The sequence below is a fragment of the Melopsittacus undulatus genome, chromosome 7, assembly GCF_012275295.1.
Source record: "Melopsittacus undulatus isolate bMelUnd1 chromosome 7, bMelUnd1.mat.Z, whole genome shotgun sequence".
NCBI classification, from domain to species: Eukaryota; Metazoa; Chordata; class Aves; order Psittaciformes; family Psittaculidae; genus Melopsittacus; species Melopsittacus undulatus.
Genome location: NC_047533.1, coordinates 47,181,770 through 47,209,388, shown reverse-complemented (window position 1 = coordinate 47,209,388; position 27,619 = coordinate 47,181,770). Strand labels below are relative to the sequence as shown.

The 27,619-nt window shown below is 41.4% G+C and overlaps 1 protein-coding gene across 3 annotated transcripts in view; it reads left to right on the top strand.

Moving 5' to 3' along the window:
* FAM13A (family with sequence similarity 13 member A) overlaps positions 1 to 27,619 on the top strand; it is a 128,954-nt gene that overhangs the window by 77,216 nt on the left and 24,119 nt on the right. For all 3 annotated transcript variants that reach the window (XM_034064602.1, XM_034064601.1, XM_031048726.2), the window contains 7 exons: positions 1,876 to 1,917; positions 11,375 to 11,419; positions 12,977 to 13,156; positions 15,970 to 16,156; positions 19,016 to 19,092; positions 19,774 to 19,816; positions 24,902 to 25,052. In XM_034064602.1, the coding sequence (XP_033920493.1) occupies positions 1,876 to 1,917; positions 11,375 to 11,419; positions 12,977 to 13,156; positions 15,970 to 16,156; positions 19,016 to 19,092; positions 19,774 to 19,816; positions 24,902 to 25,052 (725 nt within the window). The remainder of the gene's footprint in view (positions 1 to 1,875; positions 1,918 to 11,374; positions 11,420 to 12,976; positions 13,157 to 15,969; positions 16,157 to 19,015; positions 19,093 to 19,773; positions 19,817 to 24,901; positions 25,053 to 27,619) is intronic.

Genomic DNA, 27,619 nt, shown 5'->3' with positions numbered 1-27,619 from the left:
TTGTATTATGGAGGTGATGCGAGTTTTGGCAGACTGCACTGATTCCGGAAGCAGCTTCTCTTCCTTCTGGTCCGTGGTATTTGGTGTTACCCTTGAATCAGTATTTTGGGCTGCACGCATGATGTGCTGGAGGGTCTTTTCTGTTCATGTGCGTATTTGTCTTGTTATGAATCTCTGCATACTGTAGTGGGGGGAGGTCAGAATGTGATTTTTTCCTGGTCCACTGGCTTGCTTGTCTGTCTGTCTGCCTCCCCGACCTTTCCAACTCTCTTGCATCCTGTCTCCTCATTCCCACAAATACAAATTTGGCATTCATATTTGAGAATCTGTTGTAACATTGGCTGGGCTCAAAATGAGCCATGGTGAAATCTGCAAATCTGCCTCTGGCTATATACAGTGTGAAAGCAGGGTGCTTACCTGGCTGCAGGCCAGTTACAGCTCATCTTCCTGCTGGCTTTGGTGGAAGCTGCAAAAGGTATTTGATCTCCTAACTACAAACTCCACGGATATGTTGCTTGCCCATTTATTCTATGCTTAGAAAAGCTCTTATAAGCTGGTAAATAAGAATTCTTCAGGAATCTAAAGATTAATGGACTTTGGCGGTCTTTTCAAGCTTGATCTACTTCAGATTGCTGTTGAAGTGGTCAGGGTGATTGAAGCCCCCAACTGACTTCAGTTTGAAGCTGAGCTCACCTCACCTAGTGCATTCTCCCATATTCTGTCATGCTCTGAACAAGCTCAAAAGCAATGGATGCCTTCACAGCATGGCAGTGCCCTGGGACCTGTGGTTGAGTACCTGTGGCAAATTGCTGAGCTCTGGTATGGTCCCATGCTGCTGGAACAGTGGGAAAGCAGCAGGGAAATACTTGATTTCCAGTGCCTGTGGGATGTTATCCTTTCTGCTTTTGTTAGAGTAATTTATGTAGCTTCCTGTCTTTTCTGCCTTTCTGCTGAACTTGCTGTGCTCTTCAGCAGACCCATTTAAAAGTCCTTTGGGGGTGAATCAACCTTAGTAGCATTTCACGCATGCCTGGAAAAAGGAGTGTCCTGCTCTGGAGAGTTACAAGGCTTAAATACCCTGCAAGGCTGACCATTTATCTGGTTGGAATGATGAGATTAAATTCATTTGAACCCCATGTAGAGGCACAGTCTTAACTTGACTTAAACCATCAGTCCACCACACCTTTAAGCTTCCATGCCTCAGCAGCTCATTCTTACCCTTAAGCAGCACAGGTGTGACGAGGTGGATCAAGGAACAGTTTGGCCACACACCAGGTAGTTATGTGTGGGCCAGGTAAGTTGACCATTGAAACACTATTTTATCTGGAGAGCTGCATGCCAGCCGATGGCAGCCCCTGATCTCAAGTCTAGGGAGATTTCAGCATAGTCAAATTGGCTTTCTGCAGGAGCAGTAAAACTGGGGAATTTATAGCCTCATGCACATACCCATGGCCATTACTTTGGTCTCTCAAGATGTCGCTTGTGGGGGTTTTCTCAAATTTTGCTTTTATAGGCTGGTTATTTAATTCTGGAACAGCAGACAGCAAAAGGCTCTGGTGGTTCTGCTGGCAAAATGCTTTATTGTTGCTATGGGAATAGTCCTTGCACTGCTGCAAAGCCAGAGTAACTCCTGACAGGAGATCTGTTACATCATGTTTGTTGGTACTGAGAAATGAGTTGGATTCTCAGGGTTTAAGGAATGTAACTTAAAGCTGTCTTCCATGACTACAGTTGGAAGATGAAGTAGATATAAGTGTTACCTCTGTAATAGGTGTACTGTTTTGCTTTTGTTATATCTGCTTTTTAAGAGTATCTTGAAATGTAAATGCAAGTTAGAGCTTCATACTAACTTTACACAATGTGTTTTGGTTTCAGCTCCCAGGAAGATGAGAGGCCTATGTCACCCTTCTACGTGAGGTATTTACTCAGCTAATTTAATTTTTTTTTCTGGGTGGGATTGACTCATTACTAGAATTAAATGTGGGGAGTGAGGCCAGAAATGCTCAACAGACTGTAATCAAACAGAAGATCCATGTGAAGTTTGTAATTACTGCTCAGCCAGTGGGATGAATGAGTCTTCAGAGATACAAACTCTGTTGCAGTTTTTTGTATTTAGAGACAAGGTTCAGGGTTTAATGCCAGTCTTGTGAATTATTAATTAGAAGATAGATGTCCATTATTACATAGCTTAGATGCCCATCATGAGTAGTTTATAATATGTGGGCACAGGAGAGATTTTTGCCACAGGCTTTGAGAAACTGGCATCATGCGCTGCCGCAAAAGAAACCAGGAACCAGATGGTGAGTCAGCAGCCCATACAGCAACTGCTCCTCTGATGCAGCCCAGAAAAGCAGAGGTTGGAAGTAGATAATCTTAAGGTCCTTTCCAACCCAAGCCATTCTATGATTCTATGAGAGTGTCTGGGTCCCCAGCACGCCTTTTCTAGAGGGAATGGCACTCGCACTGCATTTGAACAAACAGCGTTTCTTGTTTTGCCAACTGGAGGGCGAAGTCACTGCTTGTAAAAGTGGCCTAATTCTGTTGACATCACTGAAAGTTTGCTCTGCTTGCTTCGGTAGCAGGCTCAATTCCAGTGCTTTCATTTATACTCAGTGGAAGAACAGGAGCCAGGGCAATTAACAGTGAAGGGCTGCAGAGGAGGAAGGGACAGATATTATAATTGAGTTCTTTGATCTCTGCAGAGTTTAAACAAATAAAAAGAAATCCCTGTGGTGCTTTTTGTGAGAGCAGTGATATTTGGAATTCTTACAGTGATCTCTGAAACGTCTTAATTCTCTTGCATATTTTCCTGTTTATCTTTGTAGCTTGGGTTTTTTCTTAGAGAATTTTTCTAGCATGAAGTACAGAAAGCGTGTTTCATGCATACTCTTAGTATGGAGGCTTCCATTAAAACAGTGCAGAAATGTGAGTCAGTGAACTAAGCTGGCTGTGTGGCCTTGTCTACCTTCCTGTTGATGCATCATCATTCCCTGCAATGCATTTGTGCAGATACTGCCTAGACCGTGCTTCAAAAGCTCAAAACTATCGAGGGAGGTTCTGCCTTTTGTATGATTATTTTATAGGTGCATAAATACACCCGTCACAAGTTTTCTTTAGTTTTAATCATCAATCCTGTCTTGCCACTGAAAATAGTGCCTCTTTCTTTCTGGCTAAATGTGACCTTCAGATGATTGTAGGCTTTCATTATGTTTCCATCTGTCATACTGCTTAAAACTGTCCCAAACCCTTTTCTGGGTCAGGAAAATGATGCAGGAAAGAGGTTGTCTTCAGCTGACCTTGTCAGGAGACCTTGCTAAGGAGATAGTGAGCAAGGAGTGGATCTGGGGAAACTGGTATCAAAACAGGACATTTCTGTGAGAAAGGAAGCAGGTTTGGAAATTTTAAATAGGGACGTGGGCATATGAGGGTGGGGAGCAAAGAATTAGTATGTCCATTGGAATGAAGGGATGCATTTCCATGGGAATGTATTCTGCAAATAGGAAAGGAAGAGTCAGAAATAAATACATAGTTGGATAGTGAAGAAATGGCTAGCAGGAGCAGAGAGGAAGCAGCACACCTTGCAGCATAAGGCTTCATGCCAAGCTTGTGCCTTGTACATAACATTGCTAAGACACAATTATTCGTAAATAAAGCTAACAGCTTTTAAGTCTTTCTGCTATTTATCCCACATCAGAAATGTGTACTCCTGAGTTCAGTTGCCAAGTGAAGTTAATTTGGCAGGAGAGCTAGTGCTGGCTGGGCAATTCATGGTGCTTCAACAACTGAGAACTTGAGTGGGTGGCCAGATTTTTTCTGTCCCAGCTTTGAATGTTCTAATTGTTGCCCCAGAGCTATGCGTGACACATATAGGAACTGAGTTTCACACCATGAAAAGGAAGGAGAGATTGTCTGCTTTAGCTGTCTGATGGTCAAATCTATTTGTATTGCTACCAGCTACACTTACAAAGTTTGAAATGCTGTTCAAGTAATCCTTGAAGTGAATCATATATGAGTATGTACAGAGCAGACACTACTGCATTTACACAGTAGTTCCAAACAGATAATTATGCAACAAGTTAATTAAATGTGAACAAGAGCTCTTTAGCTTCCAAACATTGCATAATACTTGGCTTTTGCCAGACTGAAGGAGCATTGTGTCCCTTCATAAACGAGTTTTGGTAGGATCAAACCAGAGACGTAATTCTTCAGTGCTATAACATGTCTGCTAGCAATGGAGATGTTTCCCTTGATGTTATTTTTAAAAATAAGGCAAATGCTTGAGGCCTTAACTTTAGTCAGAACTGTCAGAATGCCACCAACACACTATTTCTTAAAAGGGCACTGATGTGTGGTTGTGGATTTGTTTGATTGATTGTTGTTTTTTTTCCTTTGGACATTGGGAAGTCATGACCAAGCATAGCATTAATCACCGCTGCTCTGTAAGGGAATAAGCAGTCGTTAATACTATGACAGTAAGTGGTAAATGAGGCAAAATGTGACAGGTTTTTCAAAAGAGGTGATACCAATAAAACCAAATTATTTTTTGTAATACTTTTCAGAGACAAAGAAAAGCAACATACCTAATCTGTCTGATGTCAGCCAAATGCTTTGTATCATGCCAGGTGTATGGAGAAAATGAGCATTAGTACTAGAGCTTAAAGATGGATAGGGAGGGGATAAGACCTGTAGGTATTGCTGGTAGGAGAGGGAGGAGATTGCTGGTAGAGCTCCTTAAGTGCCATGGGCTTTTTTTGTTTAATGGCTACTGGCATAATAAAATAGAGTCATGCTCATGATCTGGGCTTATAGCAGAAATTTAGGAGTGGTTGGGATGGGGATGTCCCCTGGGAGAAAATATGTGATAGTGAGGTATGATACAGGATGGCTGAGACTGACATAGAGATATGTAAAGATAGGCATGACATATAAGTTACAGGATGAAGACTAATAACATGGGTGATAGTCATATATCTCAGGACTAATAATGACAATCCATTATATGAAAGGGGAGTTCCTCACATTTAGAAATGCCAGGGAAAGAAAGGACCTGGGCATACTTGTTCATGGAGGGATGGACAGGGGAAGCATGGGATAAAAATACTCAAGTTGAAGTAACCACATGACAGTGGATATATAAAGTGGAGGATTTTCAGTATAGAGGAAGTATGCATGCCCTTGTACAAGAGTCAGATGAGGCCTCATACACTTCAGTAACTCATGTCTCAGTGGCATTAGATTTGTGAAGGTGATTAAAGAAGTGTGGGCAGACCTTGTTACAAAGTAGAGAAAAGAGCAGGGAAAGCTTATTTAGTGTAAGTGATGAACCAGAGTACACATATTCCACTGGGGTTTTAGGCAGAGAGGAGTTGTTTATGTTAAGTCACAATCCTGATGCAAGAAAAAATGTGCACAAACAGGCTATGAAAGGACTTGGACAGAAACTAGAGATCTTGTAGCTGGAGCCTTCTTTTGTTAGGCATTGCAAGGTTAAGGTGAGCTTGACCAGTTGGTGAGATCTGGGCTTTAAATCCATTCAACTACTGCTGACCAGGATTATCCTGTCCTCTTGCTCCTGTGCTCCTTGGTTAAGACAATTTGTTGACTCAGCTGTGCTCAATACCATGCATGGAGGTTTCTGCACTGTTCAAAGAAGAGGAAAACCTTGCTGGGTGATTAATTGTTCCAGGGACTCATGCCTGAAGGACATTTACATTCCAAAACCTTTGTAACGAAACTTGATGGTAGCGGGAGTTAAGATTGCTAAAAAATGTGTAATGCTGCTCATTGTATAATTCCATAATAAAACTGTGATGCCAGCTGTACTGAATAATCAGTACTGGGAAACAGTGCACAGTTTCAGGTAATGAAGCAGCATCTGGCAACGGCACTTCTCTGTAAGTACACTTCTCAACATGTGCAATGAGTTCTTAGAAGACAGGGAACCTACAGACGTGCTTTATGATGGTGTATGTGCCTCAGATTTGACACATTAGTCACGTAGATGGTTTCGGGAGTTTCTTCACAAGTACATCCTGACATAAACCAGAGTGATATTACAGAGATAAAAAGTCAAAAGCTTTGTAGTGTGAAATTTCCTTGTTAACATGCAGAGGATTAAACTGAAACTGGGATGACAGCTGGCATCACAAGCAATGCCAAAAATTGCCTCAGATACCCATGAGTGCAGGGCAAAGCATTTTACAGTTTTGCTTGTTTTAAGTCTTCTTTTCCTTTAAGTACTAATATCTTGTTGGCATTATCCAGTATAGCCAACTGGTTCTCCTTTGAATAATTGTTACTTGAGACAACTCTCTTTATATAATACAAGTCAGGTATTCTTAGGCTGCAGAATATTGTGTAAGATGGTTTACGATGGTTTACCCTGTTTGTTCTCAGGTCAGTTTTCTGAGGAAACTGAAAAGTATTGTCCAAATTTCACACCTGCCACCTTCCTGAACACTTCTTTCTCAGTGGCACGTGCCGTAAGAGGTCCTAAGACCCACAAGGGGTGCTGCATGTTTTTACATATCATGATTATGTTGTGTGATGCATATTAATGTCTTGCATCACTTCAGCACTGGCTGAAAATAAACACCAGGCTGCTGCATGCCCCTGCTTGCAGTGTCCAGCTACTGTCTGGGTCTGAGATCCTCCAAGGCATATTTCTCTCCTTTGTAGAGGAACCTCCACAGACACCACCATCTAAATTCACCAAGCTAAATCAGGTGGTGTGTATGAATCCCCTTCAGGATTGTCTCTGCTCCAAGCAGTAGGTGTCAGTGTGCACCCATCACAAAGGGTGATGCCAGTGCAAGTCAAAAACAGGAGCCCTGAGGAAAACAGGACGGATGCTTTTAGTGGGGTTAATCTTCTGCACAGGAAGAGGTTAGTGTCAAATATAATTTAAAGCAAGAGTAGTTGGATCTGAGCTTGTGAAAGCATAAAGGTGCTGAGAAAACATTGAAAGCGTGTCCTATGTGTGATGGAACATCCCAGAAAATAAAAGTACATCTCTATATTTTTAAATTCATTATTTACGTTTGTTATACACAGACATAGTCCTTCTCTTTGGGGAATGTCTGTCAAATTAAGTAGAGTCTGCAGTATTGCATGTTACAGTGGGCAAGTTATGGACAGTGAACAATGTTTAGACTATATAAATACCTATGGAAAAGGAATTTCCTAGGTCATGGGTTGGAATAATATATTTGGGAGGACTTCAGAAATTTCCCATGTGAAATGTCAAAGCCATTTAAACATCCTCTACTTTACTAGAATGGCAAAATGGTTTAAAGTTTCTGCATCTATTGAAGCTTTCTTACTGTTGTGCTTGGCTTAAAAAAAAAAGAAAACCAAAAACAAGAGCAGGAAAAAAAGTTGGTTTGCTTCCTCAATAAAGCAGATGGATAGTAGATAAATCTTAGCAATGAGTGACCTTAGTTCCATATTGCAATTATTTCTTATCATTTAAACCATTAAATATGGTCAGGAATCAATTCATTGACTTCATAAATGGAAACCCAATCTGGGAAAATTTTATGCCAGTGAGTCAGTTTACTCTGGTTGATGCTTTTACTTTGCTTTTGTAATAGATGGATGCTGGTACATTTTGCTCGTTAGTGCCTTCAGTAAAAAATACAACAGGAGAAGGAGTTTGATATGCAGCTCACTTATTTGCCTGCTGATACAAGATGCCCAGTGCAGATCAAACAGGGTGCAGGTATTGCATGAGATAGTTCTTTCTCTGATGGGTATTTTTTAAAGTTAGAGGAGATTTAATGTGCTTAAAGGTGATGGAAAATACCACCTTCCCATACTTGAGATTGAAACGGAATGGGAGAAGAGGCTGTGCAATAAGAGTTTACCTTACATATGAAGCAAGACGTTATCCAGAGCTGATGGGGCACCTCCGAAAGTGAGCAAAAGACTTGAGTAAACGAGTTAGACAACACTGGGAAGTGCTAGAGGTCAGACTTCACAATGTGAAGGTCTTAAGAAGCCAGTTCAAAAGTTTATAGCACTTGAAACAGCTTTGTGCCTTGATGCAGGTTTTGTGGCTGCCTCTCTGAAAGTAAAAGTCCCCAGCACTGGGAAACAATCCTGCTGCTTCTTGTCACCCAGGAAGAACTAATTTCTGTTGAACGTTACTATTTCTCAGCATGCTCTGCAGCACTGCATAATTTAATAAAGATAATGTAGCTGTGGAGATAATTGACCATACATATCAGTGAAATGAGCAGGCTGTGAGGGGAAAATAATTAACCAAAGCAGATCATGAGTTCCCATTGTCCGGATGATTTACTGAGCAAAGGAGCCCTTCCAAGGCAGCTGCTTGCACAAGCAGGAATGCCAAGAGGGCTCTTCTGGGCACGCCTCACCTCACCTGCTCTGTGAAGCATAGATCTGACAGCAGAGTGACTTTGCCACCCAAGAAGCTTGGAAGATCCTGCAGGATACATCCTGTCTGCCTGGCTGCTCTTGAGTTGAAATCCTTACATAGCTATGCCTTTCCCTCAGTTTGCTAATGTGCTTGAGTACCTCCTGCTCTGTAGCTGGGCAGGCTTGAATTGAAGCTGCTGTGTAGCTCTCTCCCCTCCACTGTTTGTTTTGGATGTGAACTTCCTCAAGGTAAAAAAAGCTGATGCAGGGTAAATAAAGCATTTAGCAATGCATTAATTGAAGTAGCAAGGAAAGTTACCAGTTGTGGAATTAAAAAAAACCCTAGAGTGTCTGGGAGAAACTCTGATTTTAAATCTCCATCCTATTGAGAGAGGGCTAATAGGAGAGTATTGAAATATTACAGGGCTAAAAATAAAGTTATATTCAATATACAAGGACACAGTATTTAGAAGGAAAATACAATAAAATCAGAATGTCAGAGCTTCATTTTGTAATCATCCACTCAGCTGGCATGCATCTGTATGCATATCTCCTTGTTATCTGTTGGTAGTTTCATAATCATGGCATCACTGGCTCTTTGACAGAATCTGTGTTGTCTTAGTAGGGTTTTTCCAGATATCACAAAGTAATTGTTATGCAGATAGTCATCATTATGAATTAGCAAGGTTAATGGACTTAAAACTGAATCAATACTAGTAAAGCACAGAGTTAACTGAGAATTAGACAACTACAGAATGTATTGAGGTGTTATGAAAGACTCTGGCATTTTACTTAGATATTTTGCAGCTTCATCTTTTGTTTCTTCTTTTTACTGTTTCTCAGGTAAAAAGGCTGCTGTGTTTTTGGTCATGCAGGTGGTTTGCAGATAGTGACTGTTGGCCTTGAATACCACAGATGGAGTTAAAAGCATAAAGTTTTACTCATATACAATATTTAGCCTTTTATTAAGTTTGTGTGAAACAGGAGTTTACATTTTCTCCTGCTGGAAATAGAGGGAAGAGCTGTTTCCTGAGATGATCTATCTTGTCTGATATGTAAATATACCTATACCCTACAGATATTTTTAAAAAACTAGAATCCAAACAATCCTGTCTACCCCTCCAGTACCGTTTTCTGGACATGAAAACAAAGAAGAAAAGTGTGACATGAAAGACACCCCTGCTCAGTATGGATTGCATATGGAAAGTTAATACAATATTATCTTACTCCCACACATGTAGGAGCGAGCAGTAGTCAGCACATAAATTGTATCTTATAATGTAGTTTAGCCTATCACACTAGCATCTTACTTGCTAATCCATCTCCCATGGGAGGCCAGGTCTTAAAGAAAAGTTCTAGGCTGGGAAGGGGCCAAATAGTTTATGTAAGTGAACAGGAAAGCAAGTATGGTGCTTGAAACGTGCTTTTGCTCCTCAAATTGCAATGCTGTCCAGTAGTTAAGAGTTTATGTTACATGTGGAAACAGGGATCTTGCAGATTATGTATTTATTTCCTACATGCAAATTGCATGTCTGTAACAATAAGTACAGTAATATGTGTTTATATGTCTTCCATTCATGAGATCATCTGAATGACATGGCAGGTTGGGTGCTGTGCAGGTAATGTGAGATATACTGGCACATCTGTGACTGCTTTCATGCTGTGCCACTGTTCCAGGGATCTGTGCCTGGACTGGAGATTAGCACTGTGTGAAGCTGGGACTGGAAGGGATATGCATGTGGTTATGGCACTCTGCTTTAGCCACACTGAGGTGAACACACTGGCTCAGCTGAAGGGAGCTTAAGCATATTGCAAGTCTGATTTGCAGCTGGTGTTTGGGGTTTGTACTTCACTACAGGAGTTAGGCTGGTTTCTTTGTTTTGTTAAACGGAATGGAGTGGCCCCTGGTTTACCTTTCTCATCCTCTGTCGCCTGTCTTCCACCACAAGTGACACTCAAACCCAGGAAAGCCACAGAGCAATTATCATCTGAGTGTGCCACAGCTTCTTAGCTCTAGATCTGTATGGTGAAGTACAAAATATTCAAAGGAAGCAGAGAGGAGAACCTTTGGTTAGTGAATGGAAGTCAGCTGTTGATGGTTCTGCATTGAAACCATTTGGAAGAAGCTAGTAAAGACTGAAAGCAGTGAATGGCTGTTTCGACAGGAAGCATATATTGCATCCAGCCTGGCTCGTATTCTGGCCAGATAGTGCCATTTCATTGGGATGTATCAGCCAGTTGTACTGCTAATTCCTCTGCTGATAACAGGTATAAATCAAAATGAAACCCCTAAGCCTATAACTTACTTGACTTAACAAAGATCACAGGAGGGATGAATAGGCAAAAAGTGTCACCTTATCTGCAGAGCACAATCAGCGTAGGAAAAGAAGGGGCAGGATGGGACTCAGCTTGGCAGAGGGATGACAGCTGTGGAAGGTAGATGTCAGCTTATTCAGAAGGGCAGAGACACCTACAGTCACATTGTCTCTCCCTGAGCCTGAAAACAGACTGATGGGAAAGGGAAAGAAGACAGCACACATTTTATTTTTAAAAATGTGAAGCAAAGAGTATGAATATCAGAGTATGGCAGGAGAGCTGTGCAAAGCCTGTGTTTTGCCTTTGTCCTCTGTTAATATTTAAACATTCTTAAATATTAAGCCCCGTTTCAAGTGTGTAAGTTTTCAAGTCAGCCTCAAAAGAAAGCCAAAAAAATACACAGTGTGTTGAGGTTGAAATACTTTCCATTAGACTTTGGCCTACTGCAAGGGAATGACAGGGAAATTCTTGAGGATATTGGCATTACCAAAATGTGCCACATCACCATGGAAGTGAAAATTCCTTAAGGGGAAAACTTACGGTATGCACTTGTGGCCTGCACATGCAATTGTTGAGACAGCTTAGACCTTTAAATCTTAGTGGTGCAAAGAGCAAGAAGATTTAAGATGTTATGGTGATAATTAGATCTAACTTTCTCCTCTCTTTTTCTTTTACACAGTGCCCACGTATCACAAGTCAGTAGTAACATTCCTGCTACAGGAGAGTAAGTGTCTCTTTTACAATTTTGTAGCTACCATTTTTTGTATATTGGAGCTTTTTAAAGTATTTGTGGTTATTCTTTGATTTCTCTTTAAGGATTGCTCTTATCCAAAGACAGTGTTTCCCATACAAAGCATCTGCAATGGTAATAAATCACTTGCTTCTGAAAAATTCTTAGGCACTTGGTTCTTTCCTCGTGCTGTGCCTGTGATGTTTTGGTTAGACAGAACTTGCATATTTAGAGAAGCCATTTGCACTGTGTTGTCCTCTTGCTCTTGTTTGCATCCCAGCAGAGGGTCTGGCTCAATGGTGCTACCATAACTGGGAGCAGCAGAATCAATGAGTTGGCTTCCTTGCCAGAGCTGGAGGTGCCAGTGGCTGATGGGTTTGCAGAACTGATTCTTGTCAATACACGAAACACGGACATACTTGCCCAGTTAATCCACTTGGGGTTCATAGTTGTTAAGATCTCTGACTGTCTGGGGAACTGCAGTGTCAGCAGGCTTACAACTGTAGCAACTTCGCAACTTTTGCTGAATTCTCTGGAATTCTCTGGAGAAGTCAGCCCAGGTAGAGGTTCCCATACTTACAGTTGAAAATTAACTAGCAAATGCTGCAAATAACTTTTCTAATTATGGAAAAAGCACTAGGAGCTATATATGGACTTTGGACAGGCGTGTTTGAAAAACTCATTCTTCAGCAGATACTTAAAGCATTGCAAGAAACAGGGATGGGGCAGGGATGTACAAAAATGTGATTTGAAAATTATCTTTGTGGGGAAAAAAAAAATTATTTTGCCCATAAAAATGTCCTCTGAGGGAGGAAGGAAGTAAATATTACAAGAAAATGTCAGGAGATCTGGTTGTGTTGGAAGTTCAAGCAGTCTCACATCTTTAACTGATGCAAATGCACAGGCTCCCTTGCTGTAGCATGTGTGGAAGCCCTCTTACTGCCAGTGGGAGTGAAGGTAATCTCAAACTAGACTTAAGGGTGGCTGTGAGTGCATTCACAGGACAAGAACAGTGCAGAAACAGAACTTAGAACCAAACCTGTGCTTGATCATCAAGTTAAGCATATGAAGAGTTTGTAGTGAGATGCTGTTTGTGTGTTCTCATCCCCCGTGAGACAGCTGTAAATCACCTTCTGGCAGATGATGTTGCCTCACTGAGCTGGGATTGCACAAGAGACTGGTGTCGGCATGGATGGGTATCAAATACAGTTTTGCCACAGCAAGGACTATTGAAGTGGAGGGTGAAAGTTAGGCACCAGTGTCTCTATGGTTGCAGAAAGTAAAATTAGCTGTTTTACTGAAGGTTCACATATCCCTAGAAATAAAAAAGAGCAAGATGAATTGGGAAGGCTCAGCTGTTCTGAGGGACCTGAACATCAAAATATCTGAATCTTAGCTCTTTTTGCAGAAGTCACGGCCCTAGGATATTTTACACTGCCTTGCCATCATAATGAAACATAACCCTTGGATACCCTTGCTTTATTTATTCTTGCAGAGAGGGAGCTCCACAAAATCTTTGAGCTCAATTGACCTTATTTTTCGGCTTGACAGGTATTTAGAGAAGACAATCCGCTCAGCCGTGGAGCAGCATCTCTTTGATGTTCATGGCTCAGGCGGCCAGAGTTCAGAGGACTCTGAATCGGGAACATCTTCAGCCTCTTCTAATGTGTCTGCCAGGCAGAGGAGGCGACACCACAAAGAGCAGGAGGAAGCCCGGAGAAACAGAGACATGTATGAGCCTGATTTCTTTGTTTTGGAGAGTGTATTTGATTAAGTGTACCCTAGTTACATCCTCTGATCAAGGCAATGCTTAGTTCTGTTGCAAAATACTCTGGCCCTTGACTTGAGTTGAAAGTTCAAAGCAGACTGAATGCCTGTGCAGAGCATCAGTTAGAGCTGAGAAATGTAAAATTTGTTAGAGGTCGTGGAGTGGGGCGAAGCATGGTAAGAATCTAGGGGGTTTTGCACAGTACAGTAGAGTTCTTAATCACAGTATTTGGAATTGTTGAATTACAGTATTTGTTGCATTAGTGGAAATTCACAAGCAGTTGTCCCTATTGCCTATAACTTTCTTTAGATAAAGACATCGGGTTTAGATACTTCTCTGAGTTCCAAATGTCTTCAGAAATGAGATCAAGCCTCCTTTTCATATATGGAAGCACAGCTTATGTCTGGGTTTATTGAAGAGACTTGGGCATTGGTCTGAAAGTAGAAAAATCTTCCTTTTGAGTAATCAGAATTTATGAATTCTTATCCACCCTGTTACACAAAGTTTAAACATGATTTAGTGGCTAATTTCATTAAATGTCTGTCAAAGAGTAAAAATAATACCTATTTTTCCTTTTGTACTCTTCTACTTGTGGCATTGTACCACTTTGTGTAGTACAAATGTGTTGCCACCACAGCCTTAACAAGCACTTGCCCAAGGCATAGCTATCTTTGAGGAACTGTGACTACAGGCTTTGCAAAGCCATGATCTATATTCAGTGCTTGCACATCGTCTAAGTTTTACACACGACTACTTGTAAAAAATGTGTATTCTTGGCTGAAGTATTGGTTTGCCAGGATTTCGAGTTAGATTCCAAAATAACATCTAGGCTCTGAGAGTTTTCTCCTGGCTGCTGAATTTCCCAAGTCTTATTGGATCTGCACATTGCTGTATAAAGCCACTTCTATACAGGTGCATAACCTCGTGTTAATATTGCAGCCATGTCATTTCACAAAAATTTATCAGTGCTGCAGTTGTAAAAAAAACATCCATAGTTATAAAAATCCATTTACGTAGTGACTGAAAGTATGCTGTGAAGATGGACTGGGAAATTAGCACTTGCAGGTCACCAAAGTATCTGGCAGCAGCTCTGAAGCAGTTTTTCTTGTTTAGTAGCCCTGCTGACAGGCTTCTCAGGTAAGTAGGTCAGAGACTGGCTAGTGTACGTGTTTGGAAGCATATAGTACTGCAGGGCTTTTTTTCAACACTGTATTATAGAGCCACCTTTGCACATGGTTAACACAGTTGTTTAGGTTCAGCTGGAGCCAAGGATTTAAAGCACATCGGAAGTTTTGAATGCTGGCTAGGATTCAAATTGTTTTCCCTGGTTCCCTTAGGTCAGATGGCTGGAACTCCTTTCCATGAATTATCAAAATAGGGAATTCCTTTCAAAGTGTCTTTCAGTTGTCACTGTTGTTTTGTCAGTGATTTCATCTCTTTGCCTTGTGATGGATCACAAGAGGATTTGTAATATCACAAGATGGGACTTCAGACAAGAAGAATATCACAAAAACACATAGGTGAACTCACAGGCTTTGCAGGCTACATGATCTGCAGGCTGTGTATATGTAAGGAGGTTATAAAAGCTTCCACAAAGGTAAATATATTATCTTAGAAGTTTAATCACAGATTTGTAATACCTTTTTGTGTTCCTCTTCCACCAACAAAACCTAGAGGTTCATGATCTAGAAAACTGCTGAAACTCTCTGGTTTTCTTTTCCATGCTGGCACTGTCCAGATACTACAGAGTAACTGGTTTCTTGTCCCACCAGGACAAATCTAGATAAATTCTAATGTTTATGAAAGCAGGCTTTGGAGTTGCACAGCACTGCACAAGGCAGCCACACATACAACAGTTAGCAGATGTCCCAGTTTCAGTGTCAAGTATAAGTAACCTGCCTTTAGCCTCTGACAAGGTAGGATGATAAAGAATGAGATGCTCTGTGTTTCCCCTGTTGCCCTAATGTGTTATATATGTGTGTTCATTATTGTACAAAGTAGGGAGAAGACTACTAAACAGGCTGGGAAGAGACAACTGCCTGCAGAAGGACCCAGCAGGCTAATTGTGCAGAGCAAGATAAGCCACACACGAGGCTTCTGGAAAACACGCACAAACCTTGCTAGTCCAGAGAGTCCCAGTTAGTGCATCACATGGTGACTTAAGGCTAGCTGTCCCACTTCCAGCGTAGCAGCACAGTCTTCTGTCCTAGTAGCTGGTGTTGCTGTTGCAGAGATGCATTCCCTTTTCTGTTCTGTGTAATTCCTAAATAGGAATTGAGCATTTAGCTAAAGCACCACTATCCTGCTCTTACATTTAACAGTATGAGTAAGGAGGTCGATTATGCGGTGTCATGCGCCAAAGGAGATCCTTGCACCACAGCTGTGAATCACTTTTCTACATTGAAAGCACATGTCTCAAAGGAGAATATACTGTGTATTCTCTATAAAAATATCACAGACAGCCAGGAGTTAGTCCAGCATAATGAGATTCTCTGTGTTGACTTTAGTGGGAAGTGAATCAAGTCCCAAACATTGATCTTCATAGTTTCTCACCAGAGGTATATACACGTGGCTTTCACACCTCAGTGGGATTTAGCATTGCACCGTGTGTGTTGTTTGCTGCAGTAGGAAGAACCAGAGATACTGGTTTCATAGGGCGTAGGTGATGTTGCTGGAACTGCACCAGTCAGCATAATGTATTTCTCTATTGCTACCATAAATGTAGCGGGAGAGTGTTTTAAACAAGCTCTTGTTGTAATATCCCTTTTCTTTTTAGGGAAGTCATCAACAAAGAAAACATTCCCTCTGGATTCAGCAGTCTTGAAGACTGTATTCTAGCTGCTCAAGAAGTAGAAAAATTACAAGACAACAGTTCTGGATATCTTAGTGAAAGGAATAAACCAAAACGGCAGAAATCCAGCACCAAGCTCTCGGAGCTTAATGACAACCAGGACAGCCCTGTGGTAAGCTGACATGCTGTGCTATTTGACACCTAGGACTAGAATGGGAAAGTGTCTTTTTAATTTCTCTGCACATTTGGTTCCCTTGAGTAGCCATTTTTGCCTGCAGTACAAGCATAAGTGGCTGGTTTGGACTATGGGGAACACTGGATCCCGCACTTACAACCTTTGTGATGAGGCAGCTGAGAAGTTGTATTTCTGCTATGATCCTCTTACTATAGTAATTTTCTCTTTCCACAACTTTTTGCTTTTTTCATCTGAATTCAGCAAAGCATGTTTGGAAAGAGAAAAAGGATGTAAGTCTTCTTTCTTGTCTTTCAAAAGTCTTGCAAGGGGGTTGAAACTTCACACACAGTTTCATATGTTTAGGTCAAGTTTATATTTCTGCTAAGTTCTGAAACTGTAGATGGTAAATTACTGCTTGATAATGAGATGACAAAGGTGTTTTTGCCTTTTCCCTAAAGTCTGTGTGTTATTGCAATTAGCAAAACACTTCAGAGTGTGTTGATCCACAAGGTGATACCTCTAGCTAACTTTGGTGGAGGAGATAAATGGCACTGATATAGCATCCTAAAAATCTGGAATACTATAGAATTTGTGGAACAGCATATTCGTGTACAATCTTCACAGTAGAAGATAATTTGCCAACTTTTACATGCTGTAGAATAAAACTGAAATAAGCTTTCCTCTCAACCAAACCACACGCAGATGATAGTATCAGCAGTTGAGAAACTGTACCATGCTTCAGTGCAGGGTCTACTTACAGTGGCAGAAGTGCTATGCATCCCTGTGCATGGCACCACAGCTAGTAACAGTGAAAGCTGTGGAAAAAACTGGCCTTCCAAGCTATAGGGTGTTTCCTTCAGTTATACTTGAGTAGGTTTTAGAGACTGCTGTGAGTCCTTCTTGATATGATACTGTGTTGGGATTCATTTTGTTTAGTTCACAAAATTGCATTGATCTAGTGCCCCTACCCTCTGCAGAGATTCTAGAGATAGACTGATTTGGATTCCTTTGTGATAAAAAGAATGCAAGGTTCTAAAAATTGTAGGCTGTGCTTAGATTTAGTGCTCAGTATCAGTAACCTTCTCATGTGATACTTCATGAAAGCACAGTGAGATAGACACACTGACTCTGTGTCTTTGCTTGCAGCAATGGACTTTAAGACAGGTAAAGATCATATGCTTACACTCTTTTCTGCAGCTTTTCTCTGTACTTGTGGAGTGTGAAGCAGTTTAAATGTAGATGAGAATTTGACTTGTGATATGGGAAAGACTGACAGAAGTGTCTACTTCTGTTGTGGACCTGAGAAACAAACATAAAGTCCTAAAACATGCCCAGAAGAAATGTTCTCAAACCTACCTATGTCCAGTGGACTTTGCCTCCCACTGAGGGGCAAAGGCTGAAAGGAACATAAAATAGACTAACCTAGCACAAAAAGCACTTTGACCAGCATGACCATCAGTGTGCTTCTTGCTTACTTTGCTACAGTAAGTAGTGTCATAGTGGGATTGTCAACTAGAAGTATTGTTAGAAATAGCTTGCAGAGAGCATGATGCTATTCATTTTGAAGAGCAAAGGCTGCTTTTTATGTTTTCATGAGTGTGCTTATTTCATACTTGCATTTCAGAAGCTGCCAGCAGGATATGTGATGGCTTAGCTTTCTTTTGGCTACATCTTTACACGTCAAATAATGACACAAATTAGACTACCTACTTGGAATATCAAAGGACATAACCTGCACCTTAACATTTGCTAATAGGCCTTCATCCTGTAAACATGTTTATGATGTGTCTTCTTAGGCACCTCTTTCTAAGCCTTCCCACTTTTCAAAGCCTGAAAGAGTGTGTAGGACAGTGTATGGAAGCTTTCCTCTTAGCTGTCTAATTGCATGTGACTCAAAAGCATAAGTCAGAGGTGGAAAAACTCAGTTCCACAAACCAACCACAAAGTATTAAAAGCTTGTAAATGCATTACAGAAACATGGTAACCAGGTACCAGCAGGACTTGAAGAATCACATTAAGCAATGCTGGGCTGTGTCACCTTATGGGGCTGGAGGTGTAGCAAGTGAGAGGGGGTTGTGACTGCCCCAGGAAGTCTGTGCACACAGTTCCCAGGGCTGGGGCAAAAACCACATTCCATTCTACTGTCTGACTTGCTCCTATTTAAGAGGGTCTTTCTCAAAAACAGGGTAGAAAACCTCCTGGACATGTGCCCAAAGTGTCAATGTGACTTGTCTTCACAGTGCTCTCTCACGCTCTTAGAGGACAGCAATGTTAAAGTTCCTCATGGTAGCCAAGACAGATTTCAGAACAAGTTGTCATAACCAGTTGCATTTCTTGCCCTGCATTCATATTTTGGCACAAGTTATCATTGGCTCTGTGCATATGGCAGTCTCTTGTATTGTTCTGCCCATTTAAGAGGAAACTAGGGAAGGGTTTGGCTGAGAAGGGAACTTTTTTCTAAGATAAGCATAAGGAGTTCTGCTGGAAAGATGCTGCAGGTGTTAGTACCTGCTCTTTCAGGACTTGTACATACTGGAGAATCACTTTCAAGCTCAGGCTGTCTGCCAGTCTGCAAATATGGGAACTAGCAGGGTACTATGCAGCATAATTCTGTTAGACATTTTGAGGTTGTCTCATGAAAGATAAAGCAGTGAGCAGCTCTTGGTTTTTTAGCAGGTTATGGGCAATAAAATGTGGGGTGTGTTTTGTTATAAATGAGCAGCAAGCAGGAGTCTACTTGTTCCCTTGTTTCTAGAAGTCCTGGTGGATGCTTCTATATTTGATCTGTTTACTGGCCTGCCGCTTGAATCTGTTTCTCTTATATATCTTACTGCTTTAACATTTACTGTATTACAGAGTATGGAAAGCTTTAGCTCATCCAGGCCTCTAGACAGAACAGGACCTGATGACATGGAAATTTTATCTGAAGAAAGGTGATTTTTTTTGTTAATATATATATGTTTTATTTTCCCTGTGTTTTTAGTACAGCCTAAGAGATCTTCCACCACAGGCTATGAGCATGTCAGTTATGCTGCAAAACAGCATTACCACTGTGTTAGAAGGATGGTATGGAGGCACTATGTTGTGTTGGCTCTGCCCAGTAGCATACGCCACCAAGATTCTTCTCCCAGCACTGAAGATGCTGATGCTGCAGACTTGAAAAGCGGTCAGCTGTGAACCACCTGAACCAGCATGCTCCACGCAGGGGACTGCAGGGCCTGTCTCTCCCAGCTTCTTGGTTGGGAATCCAGCCCTTTGTGCTTCCCTCTTCTGCAAGAGCTGTAACAGCCCCACTCTGCTTGCCTGAGGTGACAATTCCCTTCACAGTTAGGTTTGTTGGGAGAGCTGTATTGGTTTGAATTAAGAGCACTGGAATTAAATGACATATTTTTCATAAATAGCTCCTGAGAGGAAGCAAAAATGCATAGTTTATCAGCCTGAAGTGCTGTAGCCCAGAGTGTCCCTTCTTCTACTGAATGAATTAGTAAGTGTGCAGCAGTAGCAAGAATCTAAAAACCTGTGTGTGTAGAAGTCCTGCTTGTTTTTGTTACAAGGCAAGTCTGGTTTTGTATTTGTAATATGTTGGTTTGTTTTTGTTTTGTTTTTTTTTGTAGCAAAGAAAGTGAAAACGATGAGGTTTTTTTCAGGCACTCTCAGGTTGGTATTTTTTGGGTTTTATGTTTAAGTTTTGTGGTCTCTAAATGGGCTTTTTATTGAGTGGAAACAAGTAGTGAGGCATATGGTTCTGTACAATTTTTTTTCTCCTAGAGAAATGGTGTTAGCATTTGCTTTTTCTTTTCCTTCCTTCTGCTTTTTATTTACATAATTCAGGGAGCATCTCAGTCACTGAGGGGTCCAAAAGCATCTGCTTCACTCCCTTCAAACCCTTCTCCTTGCCAAAAAGTTAGTCACTGAAGTTAGCACTTTGGTTTAAGTAACACAAAGTTCCCTTACTAATCATTGCAAACAGGGTGTGTGACTGGTTATCTCTCAGGGTAGTAAGATTAGCTTATCTCTCTTGATTTCTCTAAAATCCTTTGGCCTTTTGTTTATGATTTCCCAATGCAACCTGTTACCTTTGAACACAGGTGTCTGCGATTCATTTGTCTTAGAAAAACGGATAATCTGCTTCTCTCCTAAGGTTGGTGGTTGGGATGGGTGTCAGGAGGGGAGATGTGACATTGTGGGTGACAGTTTTTCCCCAACTTTCAGTTTCTGCTGAACAACCACTTCCTGTCTTCACTTCATGGTGTTTTCATCTGTTCAGCAAAGCAAAGATTTAGGTTGGTTTAGGTGAACACCTTTGCAGTCACTGGTTCATGTAGGTTTGCTTGAAACACTTCTAGACAGCCAAGTATTTATAACACTAGGGAGAGTTATCTGAGGCACCTCTGCCTCAGTTGTGCACCTGTTTTAGAGGAGCACAGTAAAACAGCTGTGGACAATGTCTGTTTTCTCTGGCCATCTAGAGTTAACTGAGGGCTGACAGTATTCTTAAACTAGCCTCCTCTTGTGGTTTGGTGGTTTGGGTTTTTTTTTTACAAATAAAAGCCACTATGCAGTTTTTGCCTTGAAAGGCTCCATTTCTAATAGGTATTATTTCCATTTAGCAAGAAAGGTAAAAGATTACTTGCTATCAGCTGTGCTCTGACCAGCTGCATTGTAGCTGCAGAAGTTCCTGGGACGCTGAAACGTGTAACCTCTGCAAGGGGTGTTCAGTGCTGCCTTTGATCACTGCTCTGACTGGGCTTAGATGAATCTCCTACTTTGCTCCCACAGGGTCAGTAATCCCCAGTGATCCGGCACTTGCTTGTAAGCTGTTGTGTTTTCAGAGCATGGATTTTGCAACACCTTGTCCCTCACATACTTGCGTGTGGAGAAGGTGCTGTCACTGCCATGCCACACAATACTCCCATTAAGCTTTTAAATTAGTCTGGGAGAGGTATATTTGAATATGAAATCATCGTCTTAAAGTAAACTTCTTGGCAAGAGTTTTAAAATTTACAGTTTAAATTGCCTTAACCAGAGATTGTATTATATAGGAATTACAAGGTCAAGAAAATGTTACATTCCTGCAGGGTAATTTTACATTCCTTGTCCCTTATAAGCCTTTTGCTTAGGGCAGCTTAAAGACATACCTTTAGTAACAAACAACTTATTCAGGATGAGGAAGGGCAGGGACTTTCTTACTCTCTTTCTCACCCTGTCTCCAGTCAGGGAGATATTTTGAATATGTCATAGTTACTGGTTGTGCAGTGGTCGCCATGAGGCAGTAAAAAAAACCTCTAAACACATGTCCTGAATTAGTTTTCAGTGCTTCTGTATCCTTCATAATCTGACCTTGGAAGTAGCTAAACTCCAGGATATAGACTGTGATTTGAAAAACACAGCTATCTAGTACCCAGGTTTTGATAAGGGCCTTTAAGCAGCAAGGGTAGAGTGGGATTGGCATGACTCAGGAGGAAGGGAGCAGAATGGCTGCATTCTTGCATCAGATTGTATTACAAAAGGTGCTCAAGGAGGCTTCCTGCTTGTGGTTGTAATGGATGATCAGATGTAGGGGAAGCAAGCCTTTTAAATAAAATTGGTTTGAATCCACGTGTAATTGAACAGAATACAACTTCCTGATCAGAATTCAAAGATCCTTCTGTTGCCATTTATTCCTAGCTGCTTGAGTTACCCTTTATGCTGAATTTCCTTTGGAGCAGGGAGAATATCCCCAGGTTACTTAGATCTGTAGTTACAGGTACCTGCAAAGCATGGGGGCAGAAGCAGCTTCTAAAAACCTGAACTCAAGTGCCTAGTTTGAAGTTGGTTAGTTTGGGGGTTTTTTTTGGTTTTTTTTTTTTAGTTTGTTTTTTTGGTTGTTTTTTTTTGTGGCTATTTATGTAATATCTACAGTGCACTGTGACTGTCAACTGCTACTGAGATCATCATCTTACTGTCCCTTTGGTTTGTAAGAAATTCAGGGGCATCCATACCTAAAGCACAGTAGTTCCCCATACTGGATTTTTGGTCAGGAGGTTGGTGATTAGTGGCATCAGGAAAACACACAGGAAAATAAGCAATGGGAATACTAAATTATCTACCACTCTATGGGTTTGGAGCATTAATGCAAAGAAGGTTAAACATCTGCTTTCTGGAGTAGTCTCCTGGGTTTGTATCACCATTGTTTTTCAGAACGCCTGATGATTTATTCATTGTATTAGGGACTGCATCAGTGAGCAAGGAAGGGAGAGTAGCTGGCTGCGGGCACAGCACAGGCCTGTTTTTAAACATCTTTTAAGTATTTTCAAGAACTGGAGTGACTTTAGAAGGAAGAAGACATAGATATGATCTTTCTAATATATCTGTAATGAAAATGTTTACCCATCTGGGAAGTGCCTTTATATCTGCTCCAGATGTCATTTAAGAGCCTTAACAAGTCCGGAAATTGCACACACCTCATGGAAAGACATTTAATTGTAATTAGCATCAGTGGTGGTTGTGAGATGGTATTTTCAGGTTGCTTCCTTTGAAATTGTTAAAATGCAGATAGATAGGTTCCTGTCTTCACACTTAATGTAATAAAATAGCCCCTATTTTGAAAGTTATTGCTTTATGTCTTTCAGTTTTAAAATACTGTGCTGGCAATTTAAGTGCAGTTTATCAGCTGGTACAGTTTGTTCTTCAGTAAATGTCAAAGTCTGACTGTTTCTGGCCACTGGCCAGTCTCTCTGTAATGTATGCTGAATATTTAGATCCTGGCAAGAAATTTGTTACTAGTCCTTAAAGAAATATCTAAGTCCTCGCAACCTGTAAGCAGCTTAAAAGATATTCAGTGGTGAATTAGCATTTTTCCACATAAAGATCTCACAATAAACAGATTTGTAATCAGATTTAGTGTCAAACTGTAGGAGTTACTAGTGCTTGGCAAACTCTTATCCAGTGTTTCCTTTTGTTATAATGTTTCAAAGAGGTGATTTACTGAAATGAAAAGGAAATACAAACCTTATACAAATACAATGCACAACACTCTTTACAGTGTTCACCACCCAGGTTTTTAGAACTGTAGAGCAGCCCAGGTTGGAAGGAAACTCAAAAGATCGTCTGATCCAGCTTTTCGTGGGAAAGGGAGATGAGATTATCCAGCACTCTGTCCAGTTGCAGGGATTGATGGAATTGAATCCAGATAAAAACATTTGTTTGTATGCTTTGTCTGCTGGGCAGGTTTTTTCCCCTCTACATGAAGTTTACTTGTTTTTCTCTGCTCGAAGGAAAAAAAAACCCAACAAAAAACCAGCAAAAAAACCAAGACCAAAACAACCCAAACACACACACTATTAGCTTAATGCAGATGAAATAAATTAAGTGTGCCTTAGTGGCATTTATTAAGGCTGTTGATTTAGTACAGTTTGGCCATGCTTCTGGATTCACAAGTAAAATATATCCAAATGTGCCAGTTATTTTCTTTAGGTCCGTTTTCTTCACACATCAGCATATGCAGATTGCTAATTAATCAGGATACCTGCAGGGGCAAATCTGCATGTTGTGTACCTGCTAGACTACATTTGAGAGAATTTTGCCTAAGCTTTTCTCAACAAGATCAAGTAGTTTATGTAGTAACGTAATGCTGTCTATTCGGATAGCTCTGTGTTTGTTCGTAGGTTTATACATATCACACTGCATGTTTATGTACGTGCTTTGCACTTCCTTTTCCCTACTGCCCTCTGGGAGGCATTACAGCTGATTTGTTCTAGAGTGACAAAACTGCTCATGTCATCAAGCATTATTACACACAGGCGCACTGTGTATCTGATTGTGGGAACGGCAGTGATTTCTGCATAAATGCACACAACGTGTGGTATGTGCAGGGGCAATAGTGGTGAGACAAACAGCAGTTACTTCCAGGTAGTGCTAAATGATGAATCATTTACTTTACGGCATTCTGCTTTTTTTTTTCTTTTCCTCCTAAGTCATTGGATGCTTGTGTGAATTTTTTGGCTTTTTCCCAGAGTCCACACTGCTTCCAGCCGAGATGCCAAACCCCACTGCCATTTGGATTTGCGCAACACTGCTTTAATACCCAGAGCTCCTCCATAAATAGTTCTGTTCTCCCCACGCCCAGCTAGAAAACAACCACAGGAAATCGGGGAATGTGCAGCCAGCACAGCTTAGCTGGCACTAATTGATCTGAGCCAGCACAGCTTGCATGAGAGCATTCGTATATACGTAGCCTGCACTGCTTGCTGTCTGCGGCTGCTACCTCAGGAGCTCCAGTGCCTGCTTTTTAGAAGACACCATATTGCTACAGCCTTACAACGGCAGCAGCGTTTTTGTTGCTGCTTCAAGGAGTTGTGCTCCTATAGGAAGTGTACGCAGCACACCCCCCTTCCTTTTTTTCCTGCCTTTCTCCCTCCCTTTTCATCCCAATCGATTATTACTGGAGGCTTTTTCATCTGCATGCAGTTGTCAGGGCAGGCAGTCTCAGGAACTTGCAGTGGCTTTCTAAAGAAGGAAAAATTCAAGGAAGGCAGATGGAAGGGTGTTTTTACCAGTGTGAGTGAGCAATTAGTACATAGGGGTCACTGAGCAGGGGATTTGAATTTGGAGCTGGAAACATCAGGGTCTGTTTGCTTGGATCTTTTTAGCTAAAGGCATGAGGTTACTGCTGCTGTGACTGGAGGGGGTTTTTTTATTCCTCCTCTGCCTCCTGAAACATTTTTCCTTTCTCTCTCATTCTGTGGGTGTATGGGAATATAGCTGACTTCAAGTATGAAGATTCAAGAGCATCCAGGCATTCCTGAAAACAAGTTGCAAAGAAATCAAGATGCTGATGAACAGGAAAACAGCTTTGTATCAGAAGTGCCTCAACTGGATTTGACAGCACTATGTGATGACAACAACTGGGAAGGTAGGATTGTGTGATGGCTGGTTGTGTGACTGAAATGAGAGAGAGAGTGGGGAAAACTTGAGTGGGGTGGGTATATCATGTTACTGTGTTCCCATGCCAAAAATATCAGGAAAGCAGTTTTGTCTGAATATGGAACTGAAAGTTTGGTGAAACTGGAAGCAAAATACTGGATGGGTACTAATTCTGTTGTCATTTATAGGAAGAAAACTGTTTTATTCCTGAAGTTAATTTCATGTGCTGTTCAGTACTGTTAAGTCCCTTAGTGTTTCAGGATAGCTTATTTCTTGGCAGCTGGTCACTCAAGTATTAAGCTAGACTGCCCTACATTTCAAAGAAACTCTGTATTTCCCAGTCCAGAAAGAACTTCCTTCTTTCTCCCTTTTCTTCCACTTCAGTCAGTGTTCGGAAATAATGTTTTGGATCTGAAAAGCACAGCTGGAAAAAAGGCTGTCTCTCTGCTACTGTGTCTTTTGATGGCTCTTAAAAACAACAACTTCTGTGTATGCTGTAAAAAAAACCTGATCACCAGCTCAAACAGCAATGTTAGATTGCATGTACTTTAAGTTATTTCAATTCTGTTTCTTAGCTCTCATCTCCAGAATGCATGCTTGGTTGGCTGTTTGCACTGACTTAAGAGTGGGAAATCTGGGGAAATTCTGTGGGTGCCATGAACCTCAATTTCATTTGAAATTGAGATGACTTTAAGGTGTCCAGCACTTCCAGGATCAAACCATCTTCTAATTACTGTGTATGTGTACAAGCAAGAATTATTCTGTTAGTTTGTGCTTTAGGAGTGAAAGAGAAGGGTTTTGACAGGGAGGAAACAGGAAAATGCGAGTATGGTATTTCAATAAAGCAAGAGAAGGAAAATGTGTAACTAATTTGCTGCTCTAAAAAAACAATCTCTGAGGCACACTGAGAAGTTATGTCCTCTGCTTCTGCCTCCACAGTATACATGACCTAGTATATTTTACCTTTCCCTCCAGGAGGGGAGTAGTTATGATGCTTTGGGTGTGAGTGAGTAAAGCAGACCCACGGCCATGGCTGCCTTTGATTCAGCCAGGCAACTAGTCATGGACAAGAGAGAATTTCTTCACTTGCTTGCTAGGCAGGGATTCCCTAGGTGGCATCACTGAACATGCAGCATGGCTAATCAAAGGGCCATGGAAGGGCTCCCAGGAGGCCTTGGAAGCCTTATGTGTTTGCTGAAGTGCTAATTAGCATTGGCCTGCAGGGTCTCAAGCCAGGGTGAGCATGTCTGTGTTCTCAGAGGTGATGTGTGGCTTCAGCTGTCTTGTGAACCTTTGGAAATAATGACATATTTTTTCTTCCTGGGTTACTAATGGGAGTCATATGAATGCATGAAGGGGAATACACAGCTCCTTTCTGTCTGACAGAGTCCTTCTCATCATATGAAATAAGTTGTACTTCTCTATAGACATGCTGTTATGTTTGGATTCTAGCTTCCCTGCCCTGTAAGTATGACACAGGATTATGAGCATGTGTGACTGTGCTTGAAGAGTGCTGCTCTCTGGTTCTTCCTTCCTCTGGTCTGTTCACATGTATTTCTCAAGAGGGGGAGGTGGGCAGTTGCAAAAGAATCAGCTGTCTAGGGTGAGAGAGATGTCTCCTAAAAATAAGTGCCTTCCAGAATCACCATTTTGTTGGCACAGATTAAAGAGCACAAAAATGGTGCCTTTTTTGTCTCAGCAATGAGACACTGAGTCTTTCCTAGCTGTGGATGTGAAGTCAAGCTTGCAGCAGCCAGGGATGGGGAAGATCTTAATGTAAACTCTCAGACTGCTTCTGCAGGTAACAGCAGAGTCTGTCATTGAGACTGGCTTTACAAGGCAGGGTTGTACCACCCATCCACAGCTCTAGCATCCTCCATTCCCCAGCCAGCCAGCCCGCATCACTCCAACCTTCACACAATTCTTCAGCATCCATGCATGCTGCAGCTCTGATTGCATTCCCAGTGAAAAGGGAAAAGGACTGTGTCTCCAAATGCAATAACATTTGGAGGCACAGTGTGAGTTGGTTGTTGCTTTGCTCTAGAAAATTTGGTAGGTCCATCTCTTGGGAAGCTAGCCATTCCTCCAGCACATAGCTGAGCTGACTTTTGGGGGCAGGGTCCTCTGTATCATACTGAAGGGGATACAGAGCACCTAGTGATTAGGGCAACTAACTGCAAGTGCCTTGTGAGAACAATTACAGACTGAGGGGCTGCCTTCAGCTGTAGCTGTCACTGTCTCCATGCAAATATCAAGAAAGAGCCTTGAAGAATGGGCACAAAATTACATAAGACAACCTTGTCTGCTGATCAGCTTTTATTTGTCACTCAGGCAGGCTATCCATCATGTTAAGACCAGAGCTGCCTTAAAAGCCCCTGTTCAGGGGCAAAGATAACTGCTGCCAGGTGAGCTGGCAGGGTCCCCCCTGCCTTTTATGTTGTACTAGAAGTAACTTGTACTGCATTCTTTCTTTTTTGTTTTTCTAAGGTTCACCACATAGTCAAATCTGTACACAAGAGGAGAAATTTGCTGTACTTCTTCAGGATATGTTCCCTT